The sequence below is a fragment of the Myodes glareolus genome, chromosome 6 (assembly GCF_982192425.1).
Source record: "Myodes glareolus chromosome 6, mMyoGla1.1, whole genome shotgun sequence".
In the NCBI taxonomy this organism is placed as follows: Eukaryota; Metazoa; Chordata; class Mammalia; order Rodentia; family Cricetidae; genus Myodes; species Myodes glareolus.
In genome coordinates, this window is record NC_142031.1 from 74,867,432 (window position 1) to 74,885,783 (window position 18,352).

The 18,352-nt window shown below is 38.2% G+C and overlaps 1 protein-coding gene across 2 annotated transcripts in view; it reads left to right on the top strand.

Moving 5' to 3' along the window:
- Positions 1-18,352, top strand: part of Smarcad1 (SNF2 related chromatin remodeling ATPase with DExD box 1) — a 66,227-nt gene that overhangs the window by 4,827 nt on the left and 43,048 nt on the right. For both annotated transcript variants that reach the window (XM_048416248.3, XM_085690888.2), the window contains exons 3-5: positions 13,250-13,424; positions 15,982-16,147; positions 17,392-17,458. In XM_048416248.3, coding sequence (XP_048272205.1) covers positions 13,250-13,424; positions 15,982-16,147; positions 17,392-17,458 — 408 coding nt within the window. The remainder of the gene's footprint in view (positions 1-13,249; positions 13,425-15,981; positions 16,148-17,391; positions 17,459-18,352) is intronic.

Below are 18,352 nucleotides of genomic sequence, written 5' to 3' on the forward strand. Positions count from 1 at the left end.
GAGTGCAGAGGCCAGAGGTGTCAGATCCCCCTGGAACTAGAACTAGAATGATAGATAGGTTGTTGTAAGCTGCCTGATACGATTTCAATTGCTGGGACTTCAACTTGGATCTTCTTGGAGAACAATATGCTTTAAACCATGGAGCTATCTCTGTACCTCTAATCTTTTTTTTTCCTTGTTTTTGTTTGAGACTGGGTCTTTATATAGCTCTGACTGCCTTGCTATTGTAAATATGATTGGCCTTGAGTTCAAGTTAAGAATGACCTTTTTTTTAAAATTAACTTTATTTTATATCAATTGGTATGAAAGTATCAGATCCTCTAGAACTGGAGTTACAGACAGTTGTAAGCTACCATGTAGGTGCTGGGAATTGAACCTAGGTCCTCTGGAAGAACAGTGCTCTTAACTGCTGAGCCATTTCTCTAGCCTCCAGACCTTTCTTGATCGTCCTTGCCTACACCTCCCAAATGCTGCGATTACAGATCTTTTATCATTCCTTAACTTTTAAAAACATTTATATATTTATTTATTTGTATGTATAAACATGCTCTCTTCCCCTTCTCTCCCTTTTCCTCTGTTTTTTCCTCCCCTTGGCCTTATGCTTGCTATGCAAGCACTTAGCTGCATAGCCTGATAAACTTTCTTTAGCATTCTTAGCTTTTGGGTTTGAAAATGTTGAGTTAATTAGTTGGTTTTGATTTCATTTATTTAATTTATTATGCAGAATGAGCCCAGAACTTAAGAAATGCTAGGCAAATGCTTAACCATGACCTACAGCCTTAGCCCTCAGGCTGATTTTACTGAGTATCTAAGTTATCAATACTTGTACTTTTTTTTTAACCTTTGGCTTTTATGAGCACAATGGGTTTGGAGGTATTAAAATAGTGGTATATAAATTAAAAGAACTTGCTGTGTTCTGTTTATATGCTAGAGTAAAAAGAGTGGACTGCAGTCATTGGGGAGTAGCGGGAGAAAGGATGCTTAAATATGTGCATTAAGCAGGTGCAGTGTGATAATCGTGATAGGGAAAAAACTAAGGACGGTGTAGTGAGGAGCTGTGAGGAGCTGCGGGCAGGCCTGCTTTTCATCCCGCCCGGCTCCCGCACAGCTAGCTTAGCCCCAGAAATAATAACACACAAGTTGTATTCATTTAAACACTGCCTGGCCCATTATCTCTAGAGAGTTAGTTACTGACTAACTCTCACATCTTGATTAACCCATTTCTAATAATCTGTGTAGCACCACGAGGTGGTAGCTTACCGGAAAAGATTCAGCATGTCTGACCTGGTGGCTGGCTCCATGGCGTCTGCCTCATTGCCCTCTTCCCAGCAGTTCTGTTCTGTTTACTCTGCCTACCTAATTTTCTGTCCTATCAGAGGGCCAAGGCAGTCTCTCTTTATTAACCAATGAAAATAGCACATAGACAGAAGGCCCACCTACATCAGGAAAGTAAGATGAAATCTGAACCATAGTTTCATAGCTATGTTGATAGAGGGAGGAATTGAAGAGAGAGAAGTACAGTAAGCTCTTACATATATTGAGAAAGTTTATGAAAAGTCTCAGAAGAAATAACCTTTGGAGTAGACTAAACAGTCATCATGGAATCATTGTTGGATGAAGAAAATGGATAAAAGTGTTGAAAATACACGTTGCTTTGAAGCAGTTGTGATGTCTTGTGCTATCTGCTAAAGAGGTTTAGGTAGCCTGAAGTAAGGACTGTAGTACAGAAGTAAGAAATGGTGGCGCATCTGTAATGCTAACTCCTCAGAGGTGGAGATGGGAAGATCAGGAGTTCAGAGTCATTCTTAGCTATACAACTAGTTTTAGGCCAGTCTAGGATACTTGAAAAACCACAAAAGCAATGTACATATACTGAAAAAGGCTATGTAGTCTCTTGCCCAAACTATTATAGAATAGTTTTAAATAGCAGGAATTTAATCCTCATTAAATTCAATTTATGATACCAGCAGACTCTGTTTGACGTGGGCCCACATCCTGAGGTCTTTTGGCTGGACACTCACTTAATTGATGCAGGATTAGTCTGTCTGTTTTTTTCTTCTTTTTTCTGTTTTCTTTTTAAAAATCACTAATTTCATTTATGATGGCTCTGAACTCACAGTGCAATGGCTGAGTCTTCAGATGCCCTTACCTTAGGTGTTAATTTTTTGTACATTAGCCAGATGTGACATTTTCCTGTTACCCTAGCCCTGGGGAAGCTGACACAGGGCTTTGTAAGTTGGAGGCAGTGTGGCCTATGCAGTGGGACTGTTCCAAATACAACAGATTTCAGCACGTGAGTCCTGGTGGGAGCACAAACATTTAGAGCATAATCCTACTTGTGTACTATAGAAATTTTGTTTTGTTTTGTTTTTCAAGACAGGATTTCTCTGTAGCTTTGGGGCCTGTCCTAGAACTAGCTCTTGTGACCAGGCTGGTCTGAAACTCACGTAGATTCGCCTGCTTCTGCCTCCCCAGTGCTGGGATTAAAGGTGTGTGCCACCACTGCTTGGCTACTACAGAAAAGTTTTGCATGTTTATTGGTAATTTATTCACTTTTTATAATTTGTTTAGTTTTTGAGTGCTGAAGATTGAATATGCATTGCCTTTGACATGATAGACAAGGATTCTACCTCTGAACTATCTCCCTAACCCTGCTTATCTTTTAAGAGTTTTGGATTCTGAGTGAGTGGCATACCACAGTCCCTGATCACTTTAATCATTTTGTCTGTTGCTTTTGAGACAGGATATCACTATATAGCTCTGGCTAGCCTAGAACTTTCTCTGTTTATCAGGCTGATCTGAAACACAGAGATTTCACCTGCCTCTGCCATTCAGGGGCTAGGATTGAAGTCATGTGCCACCACATCTAAATATTTTTACTGTTTTTTTAAAAGTATAGTTTAGTAGCCAGGTAGTGATGGTATGTGCTTTTGATTTCAGTACTCAGAAGGCAGGGGTAGGTGGATCTCTGTGAGTCTGAGGCCAGCTTGGTCTACAGAGTGAGTTCCAGGACAGCCAAGGCTACAGTGAAACCCTGTCTTGGACAACTGCAACCAAAGAAGGTATAGTTTAGTGTTTGATACATTTGGTTTAGTGCATTTGCAACATTTTACAACAATCTGTAGAAGTCTTCTCCTCTTGTAAAACTGATACCTGCTCCTTGCCCCTGAAAACTCTCCTGATTACTGTACCTCATTAGAGTCGTCCGCTACTGGTCTTTTTGACTAGTTCTTTTCATTAGTATAATGTCCTCATGGTTCATCTAAGATACAGTATGTATCAGAATTTCATTAATTTTTTTTGGATACTAATTCCAGTTCCTCCTCCTTCCCCTCTTCCCATTCCTCCTACCTTCTCGTCCCCCCCCCCCCCCCCCCCCCCCCCCCCCGTCTGCTCCTCAGAGAGGGTAAGGCCATGGGGAATCAGTGAATTCTGTCACATCACCACGGTGAGGCAGGACCAAGGCCCTTCCTCTTGTGTGTAGGCTGAGCAAGGTTTCTCTTTATAGGAAATGGGTTCCAAAAAGCCAGGTCACAGAATCTCACTAATTTTTAAATGATCTATTTTTATTTTATGTGTATGGGTGTTTTGCCTGCATGTATATCTGCACCATGTGCATGCTGTTTCTGAGTAGGTCAGAAGAGAGTGTCATTTTCTGGACCTGGAGTTACAGATAGTTGTGAGGTACGGGGTGAGTGCTGGGACTCAAACTGATCCTTTGGAAGAGCAGACAGTGCTCTTAACTGCTTAGCAAACTCTCCAGCCTCAGAATTTTTTAGTTTTGTGGCAAAATCATATTCTAGTGTGTGCTATATCTGGCAGGGGAAGCCTGGATTGATCTTCAACTTGTGAATCATGATGCTATACCATGGGTATGTGCATATCTGTTTCTTTCTTTTTCTTTTTTTTTTTTGAGACAGGGTTTCTCTGTTTAACAGCCCTGACTGTCCTAGACTAGCTCTTTTTTATTTATTATGTATGTAATATTCTTTCTACATATATGCCTGCAGGCCAGAAGAGGGCACCAGACCTCATTACAGATGGTTGTGAGTCACCATGTGGTTGCTGGGAATTGAACTCAGGACTTTTGGAAGAACAGGCAATGCTCTTAACTGCTGAACTGTCTCTCGAGCCCCAAAACTAGCTCTTGTAAACCAGGCTGGCCTCAAACTCACGGAGATCTGCCTGCTTCTGCCTTCCCAGTGCTGGGATTAAAGGTGTGTGTCATATCTATTCCTGTGGCATATCTATTTCTTTGCATATCATTGCATTTTGAAAAAATGCTATATTATAACATAGTTGTTGTAAGGAGGTCCTTTGTTTGTTTCCTGGCCACCTAGCAACTCAGACCCGAAATAACTACACAGAAACTGTATTAATTAAGTCACTGCTTGACTCATTAGCTCTAGATTCTTTTTGGCTAGCTCTTACATATTAATTTAACCCATTTCTAGTACTCTGTATTGCTACGTGGCTGTGGCTTACCTGGTAAAGTTCTGGCATCTGTCTCCCCCATGGGGCTACATGGCTTCTCTTTGACTTTGCCTCCTTTCTGCCAGCGTTCAGTTTAGTCCATCGTCCCCTGCTCTCTACCTAGCTCTGCTCTACCCTATCACAGTCCCAAAACAGCTTCTTTATTACACAGCATACAGAGGGGACTCCCACATCACATAGTGGCTGTTCCACTTAACATTTCTACCTCCAGTACAGGGATTTCAGTTTTTCTACTTTCAGGGGCTTTAAAAATTTTACTTATTTTATGTGTGCCGCTAGGAATTGAATCCAGAGTTTATATGGGTTTACTGCGTACAATACTACTGAGCTGCAACCGAGTTATTTTCTATTCCGGTGCAGTTTGCTTTGAGGGAAGAAAAATGGTTTTAAGTTTTGTTTTTGAGAGCTTCGTGGCTCAGGCTGGCCTTATTGCGATCTTCTTGCCTCAGCCTTCTCAGTGCTGAAGTCACAGGCATGAATCAATAACATGTTGTGGATTTGGGTTGTTTTTGATAATAGCCAGCCTACAGAGTATGAATTGGTATATATTGACTTTAATTTTAAATCTCATCCAGAAATAAAGGGTGATGACTTTCTCCTCAGCTCAGGATTTACCAGTGAGCAGCCACTTACTAATGTATCATCCTTATGTCTAAGGTCATGTTTGTTTGTGTCTGGGGTCAATAATCTGTTTTTCTAATGTATCAGTTCCTTAGTTTTTATTTTAATCCTCCTAATGTTAACACACACATATATTCTAGAATTAAATGTGTTTTTTCCCTCTCCCACTTGAAAGTTGTTATAAAGTGATTTATATGTATTTTGTTTTCTAATTAAAATTTCCAAGTGTCTGAAATTGTGTTTGCATTTTGGAAATACTTGCTCCAATTAAATGTAGTTGATAGAACTGTACAAGTGAGGTTTGCTATGACATTTTCTTATGACTTCGTTGTGTATTAATTGTGTCAATCCACTAATCTTATTGAGATTTTCTTTGTAGCCTTAAAATATAATTAATTTCTACCAAAATTATAGGAGCTTGAGGAGAATAAAATATTTAAATTTATGTCAACTAATATGTATTACCTATTTCTTTTAACTCTGGAAAGCAAAAAGCTGAATATAATTAACAGAGGCTTAAAATATTCACCAAACAGTTTCCTTTCACAATGCAGCTGTTAACACTGACTTGTGGTCTATGGACAAAGGATGAAGGTAAGACTTAGGTCACTGCTGTGGAGTGAGGCGATCTAACACACAAACCTAGAATTCCTAACAGTGGAATTGTATGTACTGTACTAAATAAAACAAACTGAATGTACTTGAAACTATTTGTTCATCATTATTGTTGTTTTAACTCAGTGCGTACAACAACTCAGCAAGATGGCATAAATGATTTCAAGTCAAAGTTTCATCTTTTTGTGACCTTTTTCTATTTTAGGTACTAGGGATAAAATGTCCAAGGGCTGGAGTGATCACTCAGTGGTTAAGAGCATGATGCTCTTGCAGAGAACCTGGATTCAGTCCCAAGCACCCAAATAAGGACCAGTTCAAGAGATATTGGACACCCTCTTCTGGCCTCTCAGTACCAGGCACACACATGCTATACATGTGTATGTTTAAGCAAACACCCATACACATTAAAAGAAAAACATAAAACATATAAAAGTCCAGGACTCTTTGTATCCACCAATCATTTTCTTTTCCATCTACAACATACACAGAAAACATAAGCTGTTTCTTTTTTTATATAATTAAAAGTTATTGTACATGTGTGGGTGTTTTGCCTATATATATGCCTGGGCACCACCTGTGTCTGGTGCTGTGGAGGCCAGAAGCAGGCATCGGATGCCCCGTAGTTGGGGTTGTAGTAGTGAGGTGCTTTGTTGGTGCTGGGAAATGAACTTTGGCCCTCTGTTAAAAGTAGCCAGTGCTTTTAACTGCTGAGCATCTCTCTAGCTCCTGTTTGTTTTGTTTTTGGCATTTGGCTCATGATTTTATGCTACCCAGGTTAGTTTCAAACACATACAAATAAGACTCTCTACTGATCCTCCTGTATCCTCTTTCCTAGTTCTGATATTAAAAGCATATGTGGCCGAACTGGTACATGCCTAACTTCTGTTTGTCTCCCCCTCAGATATGTAGTTTCATTCAATCATTCATTCATTCAGTCCTTTGTATGGTGGAAAAAGGAATAATTGCACATGTGGTGCCACTGTGTCAGTCAAAAGACAATTTTGTGGACTTGTTTCTCATTGCCCTTTAGTGTGGTTCTACCTCATGCCACCAGTCTGCAGCAGCAAATGCTGCCCCATCTCACCAGTCCTGTTTGTTCTTTTAGAAGGACGAATATGTGGTTTAACTGATATCCCAGGGAATTGTCTTGTAAATAAATTGTTATGTTAGAGCAATATATGTAAATATACATTGAGAATTGGCCAGCTTTCATAAATCTACCTCATGGATGTAAAGGTTTGTTTCCATTCTATGTTGAGAGAAGCTATACTTATGGATTACCAGGGCAATTTAAATTAGCTCTATGGATATTTAATCTTCCAGTAGTAATTTTTTTTTTTTTTTTTTTTTTTTTTTTTTTGCCTGAGCCTTGGTGTTGGGCCACTTAAAAAGACAAAGTCAGGCTTGGTGGTAGGCACCTGTAATCCCAGCCTTCGGGAGGCTGATTCAGTCAGTCTGTGCTATACACATAAGAACCTCTCTCGCCGGGCGGTGGTGGCGCACGCCTTTAATCCCAGCACATGGGATGCAGAGGCAGGTGGATCTCTGTGAGTTTGAGTCCAACCTGGTCTATGAGAGCTAGTTCCAGTATAGACCCCAAAGCTACAGAGAAACCCTGTCTCGAAAAACAAAAAAAGAAAAAGAAAAAAAAGACCCTCTCTCAACCTCCCCACTCTTCAACAAAAGAAAAGACCAAATCAATGTGACCTTTCTAGGCAGGGTCTCCTGTTTTTTTTGACTGTCTACAAACTCACTACACATAGCTGATGATGCCCTTGAACTTCCTGTCCTCTTGTTTCTTCTCGGTCCCCACCATGTTCTGTTTCACCTCAACTCTTGGAACTCTTACTTTGGTTTGTTATTCAGATACGAGAATGGGCATAAAAGAGTTTAAAATTTGGGTTTGCGTATATTCTGCTTGTGGGAAACTTTCATAAGCATATGTTATAGGCTCCTCTTTGGTAATAATAAAAAGTAGTCTCATTTAAAAAGCCATTTTGTTTTATTTTTAAATGGGAAAAAGCAGGCTGTTTTCCCTTACTTATTTAGCATTTTGTTGACTCTTTTATTATGTTTCATTGTAATTCGTGTATATGATGCTTTTTTAAAATTGTTTTTATTGAGCTATATATTTTTTTTCCGCTCCCTTTCCTTCTCTCCTCCCTTTCTACTGTCTACAAAGATTTCCATGCTCCCAATTTACTCTAGAGATCCTGTCTTTTTCTACTATTTGTATATGATTCTTGTGCCTTTTTTTGGGCAAGTTGAACAATAACTTCTGTCCAGAACCTTTTGTGTTCTCTATCTACTGCTGTGGTGCCTTGAACACAGAAGGCATTCAACTGTGAGTCAGTGCAAGGCTTCCGACTTGTAGGGTTTATTGCCTTCCCAGGATTTTGTAAATGCACAGTTCACTTAAAACATCTTTAAAGAAACAATAAAAGTATGCATCTAATTACTTAGCAGTGGGAAATTTGTTTTCAGTTAACTTTTATAGGACACAATACTGTTCGGCTTTTTGAGGCATGCTCTCACTTTTTGTTTTTTTAAATTTTGTATGACCTTAAAAACATAACTGGCATGGCTATAAGTTTATTAAGGTTACTATTAATCTGTATTTATTTTTTTTCTTTTTTTTTTCCAAGACAGGGTTTCTCAGTAGCTATGGAGCCAGTCCTAGAAATCACTCTGAAGACCAGGCTTGGCCTTGAACTCACAGAGATCTGCCTGCCTGTGCCTCCAGAGTGCTGGACAAAGATGTGTGTCACCACTGCCTGGCTAATTTATATTTCTTAATTATACATTGCATTTTTAAGTGAGTTGCATAAGCACAATACCCCAACAAGAGTAGAAATACATATACAGTATAACAAAATTAAATTTACATTGATAAACCAAAATCCATACCAATATAAAATATTTAAGATTAATAATTGTTTTTTTGATTGCAGTAGAATCAGTAATTTACCCTTTTATTATATATCTGTATTTCCCCCCCTTTTCTTTTTAGAATGGGATCCCTGAATCTAATCCTTTTTTTCTGACCATTACTAATAGTAACTTGTAATCAATCCTGCTTAAATGGTAATAAATATCCGTGACCCATTTTTTTGGAATGTGGGTATAGTTTCCTAGATTGCTTTCTGTTGATTGGGGCTGCTGGTAATCAACCATGAGAAAATCAGGATAATTATTAGGTTGGTTGTAGTATTCTGTGAGGCTGGATCATCTTAGTCAGCAATCTGGGAACGATTTTGGATGCTGGATCACCTGGGCCATCCATTTTCATTGGCTTCTGGTCCTCTTGCTCTGAAAGCACATAAATTTTTAAAGGTAGCTTACATATGTTCATTAATTTGTACAAGTATTGATTGTACGCAATTGTACACAAGTCAATTAAATATTAATTTTTTGTTTTATGTGTATGAGCAGGTAAAATATCCATCATGTGTCTTGTAGTTCTTTTAGAATTCTTTTTTTTTTCTACTATTTTTTTCAAGACAAGGTTTCTCTGTAGCTTTGGTGCCTGTCCTGGAACTAGCTCTTGTAGGCCAGAATGGCCTTGAACTCACAGAGATCCACCTGCCTCTACCTCCTGAGTTCTGGGATTAAAGGTGGTGTACGCCACCACCTCCTTTCTTTAGGATTATTTCTTTATGTTTGTAGACAGAATTTCTAGATGGTCTTTCTCTGCCAAACCTGATCATTTTTAATTTCGAATGAATCCACAACCTTTCACTTCCTGTGGAAATAAAAATAGAACCTCTTCCCCAAAGTGACATACCTTTTTACTTAAGATATTTTTAAAATATATAGGCTTGTTGAATCTAGGAGTTTTCACAATCCAGTGTCTCTTAGCAACCAAAAAATTCAAAGACAACACAGTAGCATGCAGGATCCAGACTTTCTGTATATTTCTCATTTTTACATGGCTTTTTTCTCTTATATTACTTTACTCACTTTTTAAGGACTTTAATTTTTTTAAACTATATTTTTAATCTATGACTGTATATGCTCTTTCTTTTGTCTCTCCCAAGGCTATGTATATTTATGAACATACTCTAAACAGTTTACAGGGTTTTTTTTTATCTGAATCTGTATTTACTGTATATTTCTATCTTTTTCTGACCACATGAGCCTTTAAACTGCTAAGCAGCGTAGCTAGGACCAAAGGCGTGGGGGGGGGGGGCTTTGGCAGCTGGCAATACCCTGCTAGGCTTCCGGAGAGTCTAGCTTTATAGCCACGGTACCAGCAAGAGTCATGCCTACCTCTCCAACTCTGGTAAACTGTTGGGTCCATGCTACCAAGTAGTATGTCTCCTGCTGCCCATAAACAACATATTAGTGTTGGGCAGCAGGGCCTCCTAAATGAGCCACCCATTTTTGCTGCTAGCACCAAGCCAGAAGTCTATCTTTTAAAGGAGCTGCTCCTCTTCTTGCCACCAGCAGAAAAGTCCACCCGAGAAACAAACTGCTACCAAGAAGTCATGCTTGACTCCATTCTATATGTGTCTAGAATCCTTTTTTAAGCCTTTGTCAGGTTTTATGTGGAAATTCTGGTCCCACATTGGAACACCATATGTATTTGGATGTTTCCTCCAGCCTGCCAGTTCCCAAATAACCACTCAGGCTTAATATTACTTATAAATGCTCGGCCAATAGCTCAGGCTTGTTGCTAGCTAACTTTTACACGTAAATTAGCCCATATTTCTTATCTGTGCTTGACCATATGGCTCATGATTTGTTACCTCATTTTCTACCCATCCTACTTTCTCGGTGGCTGGCTGGCATCTTCCTGTGACTCTGCCCTTCACTCCAGTATCCTCAGTTGATTGTCCCACCTAACTTTGTCCTGCCTTGCTCTATTGGCCAATCAGCTTCTTTATTAACCAATGAGAGTAAGATTCACAGTGTACAGAAGGATTATTCCACAGCACAAACAAGCTCTATAGAGCTTTAGAAACTCCTATAACATGTTAACATTTGGAAGATGTACATTAATCAGCTAGTATTTTCTAAATGACGGAACCATATGTTACAGAATAATATATAGATTAAGTGAGCCATTGAAATGCAGAATGGGCCAGTCGTTTTAATGCTACAGAATGCAGTGTTTTTGTTAGATATTCAGATTCCATACAGCATCTAGCCTTTTAGGTCAGACTATCTGTTAAGCCAACACGATTGCTCAGAAGATGAAGAAAATTGCTGCCAAGACTACCCTGGGTTTACCAGGACCCACATGCTAGGAGGATAAAAAGACTCCCAAATGTTTTCCACTGACCTCCACATATATGCTTTAATAAACTATTCTTCACTTTAGTTTCATTTACAAAGTAGTGATAAACTCTGTGTCCTACAGGATTATTTATTATGGTTGAGGACTTAGGAATGACTTCGGAAGTAGTTAATCCAATTACTATTTAAATTTTTTAAAAACTGATTTTTTCTATTTGATGGTTTCATACATGTATATATTCTGATTACTCTGCTGCCTTCTCACCCGCCTCTCAGCCTTAACCCCTACCCATTCATTCCTACCAAACTTTTCCCAGACTTATGACTGTTAGTTGTGCTCTGTGACCCATTTAGTTTAGCCAGGATCATCTGTATGACCATTTGATTAGAACTCTCCACTGGAGGCGAGTGGGGTCATATGGTGGGGCATGTGGAGGCTCTGGGATTGCACCTCTCTTCCCGAGTCTATCAGTAGTGAGGGGTAACGATTCTTAGTTTTTAATTTTTAACTTGAGATTGAAAAATTATTTTTAATTCTGTGTATATCTGTTTCTCTGGGAGTATGTACACATGAGTGCAGGTGCCTGCAAAGGCCAATGGTATCTGATCCCATGGAACTGGAGTTAAAGACCGTTTCAAGCCACATGATCTAGATGCTGGCAATCAAACTGTCCTCTGCAAGAATAGTATATGCTCTTAATGGCTAAGCCATTATTCCAACACTAAGATTTTTTTTTTTCTGGAATATTTAGAATTTAGATCAGCTTCACTAAAACTCCCAAAGCCAGTATCACCATGGTGTTCAACAACAGGAAAAACGATGAATATGAAATATAAAACTCTTTTGGGAGCCAGGTGGTATTGAACATCGTTAATCCCAGCACTCGGGAGGCAGAGGCAGGCAGATCTCTGTGAGTTCGAGCCCAGCCTGGTCTACAAGAGCCAGTTCCAGGAAGGCTCCAAAGCTACAGAGAAACAAACAAACAAACAAAAGAAAATGTTTTGGGAATTCTTTGGAGTTCTTGCTAACCTTTGAGGCACAGTGATTTTGTATTAGTCCTAATTGACTAATTTTTATTTTTTTGATAAATAGTGACAAGAGCTTTGCTACTTTGAGAATATCTTATGTAGTCAGTGATTGATAGAGGAGGGGCAACAGTTTCTTCTGTGGAGTAATGTCTAGTAAGGTACCTGTGCTAAGTGTAAACCAACCCTTCAGACATGCACCTATAAATAATCCTATTGAAAATCAGAGTCTTCAAAAATACATGATCTAGAAATGTGCCTGCTGGGGAGGAGGAAAGGGATCAGTGGGAGTGGAATGGTAAAGGAGGAGTGGTGCTGGTGGATATAATTGAAAACATGCATATGTGAAAACATCATGATGAAGACGTTATTATGTATGATTAACAATGATAATAAAAGACCGCTTAACAAGTTGTAGGAGAACTGGGCCTTGAAGGAGAGGCTTATTTCTTCTTATCCCAGCCAGCACTTAGGTAACTAAAGCATGTAGATCTAGGGAGTTTGTGAGTTTTTAGTTTAAGAACATCTTTTCTCAATGAAAAATAGTGTCAGCAGTGGTGGGTGCAGAGGCACAGCTCCAGGCTGTCACTGCTAGCAGCCTGAGGAGTTCCTGTAATGTTTTGGTGTCTTGTCTCAGGTAAAACTACATTCTTGTATTCCTGCTGAGAATAATTCCAGGATGAACCTGGGAGAAGCAGACTGAGGTTTGTTACACATGAGTGCTAAGGAAAGTGAGTTGCTTGGGTAGAAACTGAGTCATCCCCTGAAGATGATGTTAGGTTAGTAACAGTGTAGGATTTTGGAAGCTTTGGGAATTAATTTCGTGTTAGGCATCCTTCCCTCTCTTTTTTCCTCTTTTGATAATTGAAATTATCAGATGCTTATATTAGTGGAAACAGTCAGATAAGATAAAACTAAGCCACTAAATTTTCACAAGGGAGTTAAACCTTTTACTGTAAATCTCTGGTGAAGTTTTTAGAAAACTTCAGGTTTACAGTTGGGAAGAGAGGAAAATTTAAGCAAATATTGGTTGTATTATGATTCTTGTTTCTCAACTAGGAAGAGGCTCAGCCAGACTTGGGAGTGAGGGCTCTTTTCGTGTCTTCATAGTTTTCCTGTTCCATTTCATGAGGGGAAAGCTATTTGGTTTAAAAGCAGAAACAATGTACAGAATTGGTGATTTTCATATTAGCACATGAATGTAATTAATAAAAATTTACTTTGGGCTTGACAGAGTGTCTTTTTTCTTTTGCAGAAGATTCTAGTGTTCCAGAACCTCCAGACAATGAAAGTAAAGCAAGTTTTTCGTGTTTCCAAAGTCAAAGAGGAATACAATATATTGACTTGTCTTCTGATAGTGAAGATGTTGCTCCAAATTGTTCCAGTACAGTTCAAGAAAAAAAATTCAACAAAGACACAGTGATTATAGTGTAAGACATTTAACTGTCAACTATGTTTGCACTTGCTAGAGTTTTCAGAAATGATGAAAGTAGTTTGAAATTTTTGAGTGATTATTTTGACTTTATTCATCTGCATCTACTGTTTTTCCTAACTCTGTCTTCTGTTTTCTATAATATGATTTTTATTAAAAGATTTAGTAAGAAAAATTTGATATTATTAGCCATCTATAGATAAGGAAATGATTTTAACCAGTATTTTGCTCATCTATAATTTTTTCATGATTAATTATTGAGACCAGAAGTTAATCATTCAGTATTATTGGGTGGATGCTATGAACTGAGTGCATCTTTTCTTTTCTTTTCTCTTCTTTTCTTTTCTTTTCTTCTCTTCTCTTCTTTCTTTCTGTCTGTCTGTCTTTTTCTCTCTCTTTTTTTTCTTTTGCTGTTTTTCTTAGGAAAAGAGCAAAGACCAAGGCTGCTCCACATTCTTACCCTCAAGAAATCTCTAGTTTAGCTAGTAAGATAAACAATAAACCATACAATGTGTCAAATAAAAAATAAAGGCAAAAAGGAAGGATGAAAATAGGAGTTCTGAACCTTAATAAAGACTTTGTGTTCCCCCCCCACCCCCCCCACCCCCCCACCCCCCGCCGATTTATTGATACAAAGTTTCACTCTGTAACAGTCCAAAATGATTTATTTTTCTTCTTTCTTTTTATTTATTTATTTTAAGAATTAATTTATTTAACTTTATTTTCTGTACATTGGTGTGAAGGATCCCCTTGAACTGGAGTTACAGACAATTGTCAGCTGCTGTGTGGGTGCTTGGAAGTGAACCAGGATTCTCTGGAAGAGCAGTCAGTTCTCTTAACCACTGAGCCATATCTCTCCAGCCTCTATTTTTATTTTTTCTGTAAATTGTTATGTGTGTTTAAGGGTCTCAGTTCCCCTGAAACTGGAGTTAGAGACAGTTGTGAGTTGCCATGTGCCTATTGGGAAATAAACTTGGGTTCTCTGGAAGAGCAGCCAGTGCTCTTAATCACTGAGCCATCTCTTTAGCCCCCTTTAGTGTGGCTTTCTACAAAAAGGCAGAAAGACTTAATTGAGAAGGTGGTGCTGAGCAAAGACCCCAGGGAATAACATGTTTTATGGCCCTGGGGTGGTAATTGCCTAGCTTGTAAGGAAAGCTGGAGACATAGGAGGTGAAGAGCTCAATGTAAAGGATAGGGTAGAGGTGGCTTTTCATTATGTTAGGGTCATAGTCCTTTGGCTTTTATTTCTTTTGTTTGGATTTTGTTTTGAGACAGGGTCTCATACTGTATCTAAATTGGTTTGTATAGTAGAGGCTAGTTTCTAACTTCTAGAGACCTTCCTGCGTCAGCCTCCTCCCGAGTTCTAGAATAATAGCCATTTACCACCAATCCTGGCTTGGTTTTCATTCTGGATGCAGTGAGAAGTCCACAGAGAATATTGAGCAGAGGTAAAGTGATCTTAGATGTTTAAAAGATTTTGGTAATTCTGGGGGACAATAGTAGAACCATAGATGCTATTGTTACTCTTCAGATAAAAATACTGGAGATTCAAATGCACAGTAATTGTGCAAGTGAAAAATGGTTAAATTCAAGATATTCTTTGAAAGTGGAACAGAAAGGATTTTTTCATTGATTTCTTGTAAGTTGGGAGAAAAAGGAGTCACCCCATCACTTGACTGAGCAAGTGATAGAATGAAATTACATTTTACTAAGAAAAACTTTGTTTTGATTGGAAAATAACTTTAGAATGAAAGTCATCAATTCAAATTTACATGTATAGTGTAAAAACTTTTTACATTTGTAGAGATGTCAGTGAGGTAGTTGTGATATTCAAGATCTGTGAAGTCTAGGTTGTATATCCAAATTCTAGAGTCTAGAGCACCACTCTGTCTACCTACTTACCTATCTATTGCATCTCTATCTCTCTTTATTTGGTGTTGGGCATCAAACTGAGGACCTTGCCCGTGTTAGGCAAGCGTTCAGTCAAATTTTACACTATGCATGTAACATGTCAAGCATAGCAGAGTGGAATAAGATTAAAACTGTTTGTTATAGAGTGTATCTTCTTTGTGTAGTAAATCCTTTGTTTGCTGCGGTTTTGTTCTTGACAGTCAGTTGTACCCCTCTGATTTTATCACTACAATCCTGATAACCTAGCTTCTTAGAGAAATATTTTGTACCTTTGTGTCAGTGTAGGTTTCATGCTGCCTCAGGAACAGATGATTCAGTATCATTTGGCTGAGCATTAGCCAAATTTAGGAAGGGGAAGGCAGAAAGTCGGTAAATGTGTATAGATATATCAGTGAGCAACAGGGAGTTTTCTTTTTATTTTTTCCCTTTGTGGTCAGAATAATCTGAGAGCTCTTTCGGTGTGTTCTTGTATTTATAATGTAGATTGAATACTTGACAACATTAATATGGCAAAAGTTCTTTTCCTTTACAAATATTGATTACATTCCTGTAAATGTTCTATTGTGTCATGTGTTTGCATACAGGCAGCATGACAGAAAGCATTAGTGGGATGCATTAAGACTTTTTTCATGTGATAATTGTAGTTCAGAGCCATCTGAAGATGAAGAGTCCCATGACCTTCCTTCTGTGACACAAAGAAATGACGTTGCAGAACTGGAAGACGTTTCAGAACTGGAAGATCTTAAAGATGCTAAGCTTCAGACACTGAAGGAACTTTTCCCACAAAGAAATGACAATGATCTCCTAAAGGTTGTACTTTAAAAAAATTTTTTTAAAGGCTTTTTAAAAAAAATTTATATATATGCATGTTTGCTTGCATGTGTGCACATGCACTGCTTGCATGCCTGGTACTGACGGAGACCAGAGAAGGTGCCAGACCCCCTTACACTGGATCATGAGCCATTGTAAGCTGTCACATGAGTCCTGGGAATTGAACCTGAGTACTCTGCAAAAGCAGCTACTTACTGCTCTCAACCACCTCTCTCAACTGCTGTATATGGTGGTGTGTGCCATAACACACACAAACACACACACACACACACACACACACCACTGCATACCTGTGCAGGTCAGAACCCAGGTTGTCTGAGCCAGTTCTCCCCTTTGACCTTGGTATCTGGGGAGCCATCTTCAGTCATACAGTATGTGTGGCAAACGCTGTGCCTGTGCCCCCTGATGTATATAGTTACTCTGGTTATACCTTTATGGCAGTTACTTGCATCTGTAATGATAAAAGGAAGTCTCTCCTGAGTTCAGTGCTGATGTTATAATACACAGCCATTCATTTTGACACCTGCTGAGGCCTGCTGGGAACAGGACTTCTAAAAGGCAAGTTTATCTGGAGGATAGTGCTGCAAGCCTTTTTTTGCTGGCTATAAGTGAGGCCCTCACAACCAGAGAGAACAAAGAGCTCTTCTGAAAAAGTGCTTTTTTTTTCTTAAAAAGGAGCTTATGCTGGAGATGAAACTGAATTCTACTTAGGCAAGAGTTGTGCTTATGTGTGTAAAGCAAAAAACAACTTGGCAGCTCCTGGGGATAAACTAAATAAAACCAGAGTATTTTGGGGAAATGTAACTCAGACCCATGGGAACAGTAGCACAGTTCATGCTATATTCCTAAGTAACCTTCCTGCAAAAACTGTTGGATATAGCATCTGTGTGATTCTGTGCTCTTCTACATGATAGATAATGAAAAGTAAACAAATAAGAGTGGATTGTGCTTTTTTGTTTTATTTATTTATTTATTTATATATATATATTTATTTATTTAAAAAACTGTCTTATGTTGGAATTTTCAGTAACAAGTGTAAGCTCTCAAATAAAAATTTACCATAGGGCTTAGACACTGATCACACCTGCCCCACCATAGGGCTTAGATACTGATCACGTGCCCCATCTAGATGATGTTTCCTATGTTTGTTTATGATAGTGAGATCTTTGTGAAATAGTTCTTCAGGGGTTCATTTTTAAACGTCTGCCTTTTCTCCTTGTTAGTTGATTGAATCAACAAGCACTATGGATGGAGCCATTGCTGCTGCCTTGCTGATGTTTGGTGATGCAGGTATGCTTTCTTTAGACTTAAATTATCATAGATACCATCTATTAATGTTTGCTTAACATTTACTACTAACCTTGTGAGGTGTCAGAGGCTTCAGTTTCAAACCAGCTTAAAAAGGTTAGGTAAAGTAATGAATATTATCTAGTTGTTTGGTGATTTTGCTTGGTTTCTGCAGATTAAATTCTATTGAAACTTTTGGAAGTCATATTTACTCAAATCTCCTTTCTGATTATGTGGTGGTTTTGTTTATAGGTTTACAAACCTGATTTAATAAGAACATACTTGATGTCTTGTGGAAAATCCTCGCTGGTAATCAGCATTCTTTCATTGTGTAAATATTTTTGCTGTTTCAGACTTCTGAGAGAAAACCAAATGAATTTTAAGGAGCTTACAATAGAAATCATCTTCAGTTGTTTAGCAGTTATGAGTTTTCTTTAATTTATATATATATATATATAAATATACAGTATGTAAATATATATTAATAAATATATATTATAAATATATAAATATATTTTTATTTATTTATTTATATAATATATATTATAAATATATAAATATATATAAATATAATATAAATATATATATTTATATATAAGTATATAAATATACAGTCTATAGATAGTATCACCCTTGGACAATAAACAGAGGTGGTTTTAAACTTAAAAAGTTTTAATTATTAATACTGAGTTTTTTTTAAGACTGGCTTATTTATTTATTTTTTTTTGGTATGGGTGTTTTGCCTGCATGTGTGTCTGTGTACCACTTGTGTACCTGTGCTCATGGGCCAGAAGAGGGCATTGGGTCCCCTGGAACTGGAATTACAAGTGCTATGAGTCAGATTTGGGGTGATGCAAGTTGAAGCAAGGCCCTCTGGAAGACGGGGCGCTGCGCCTA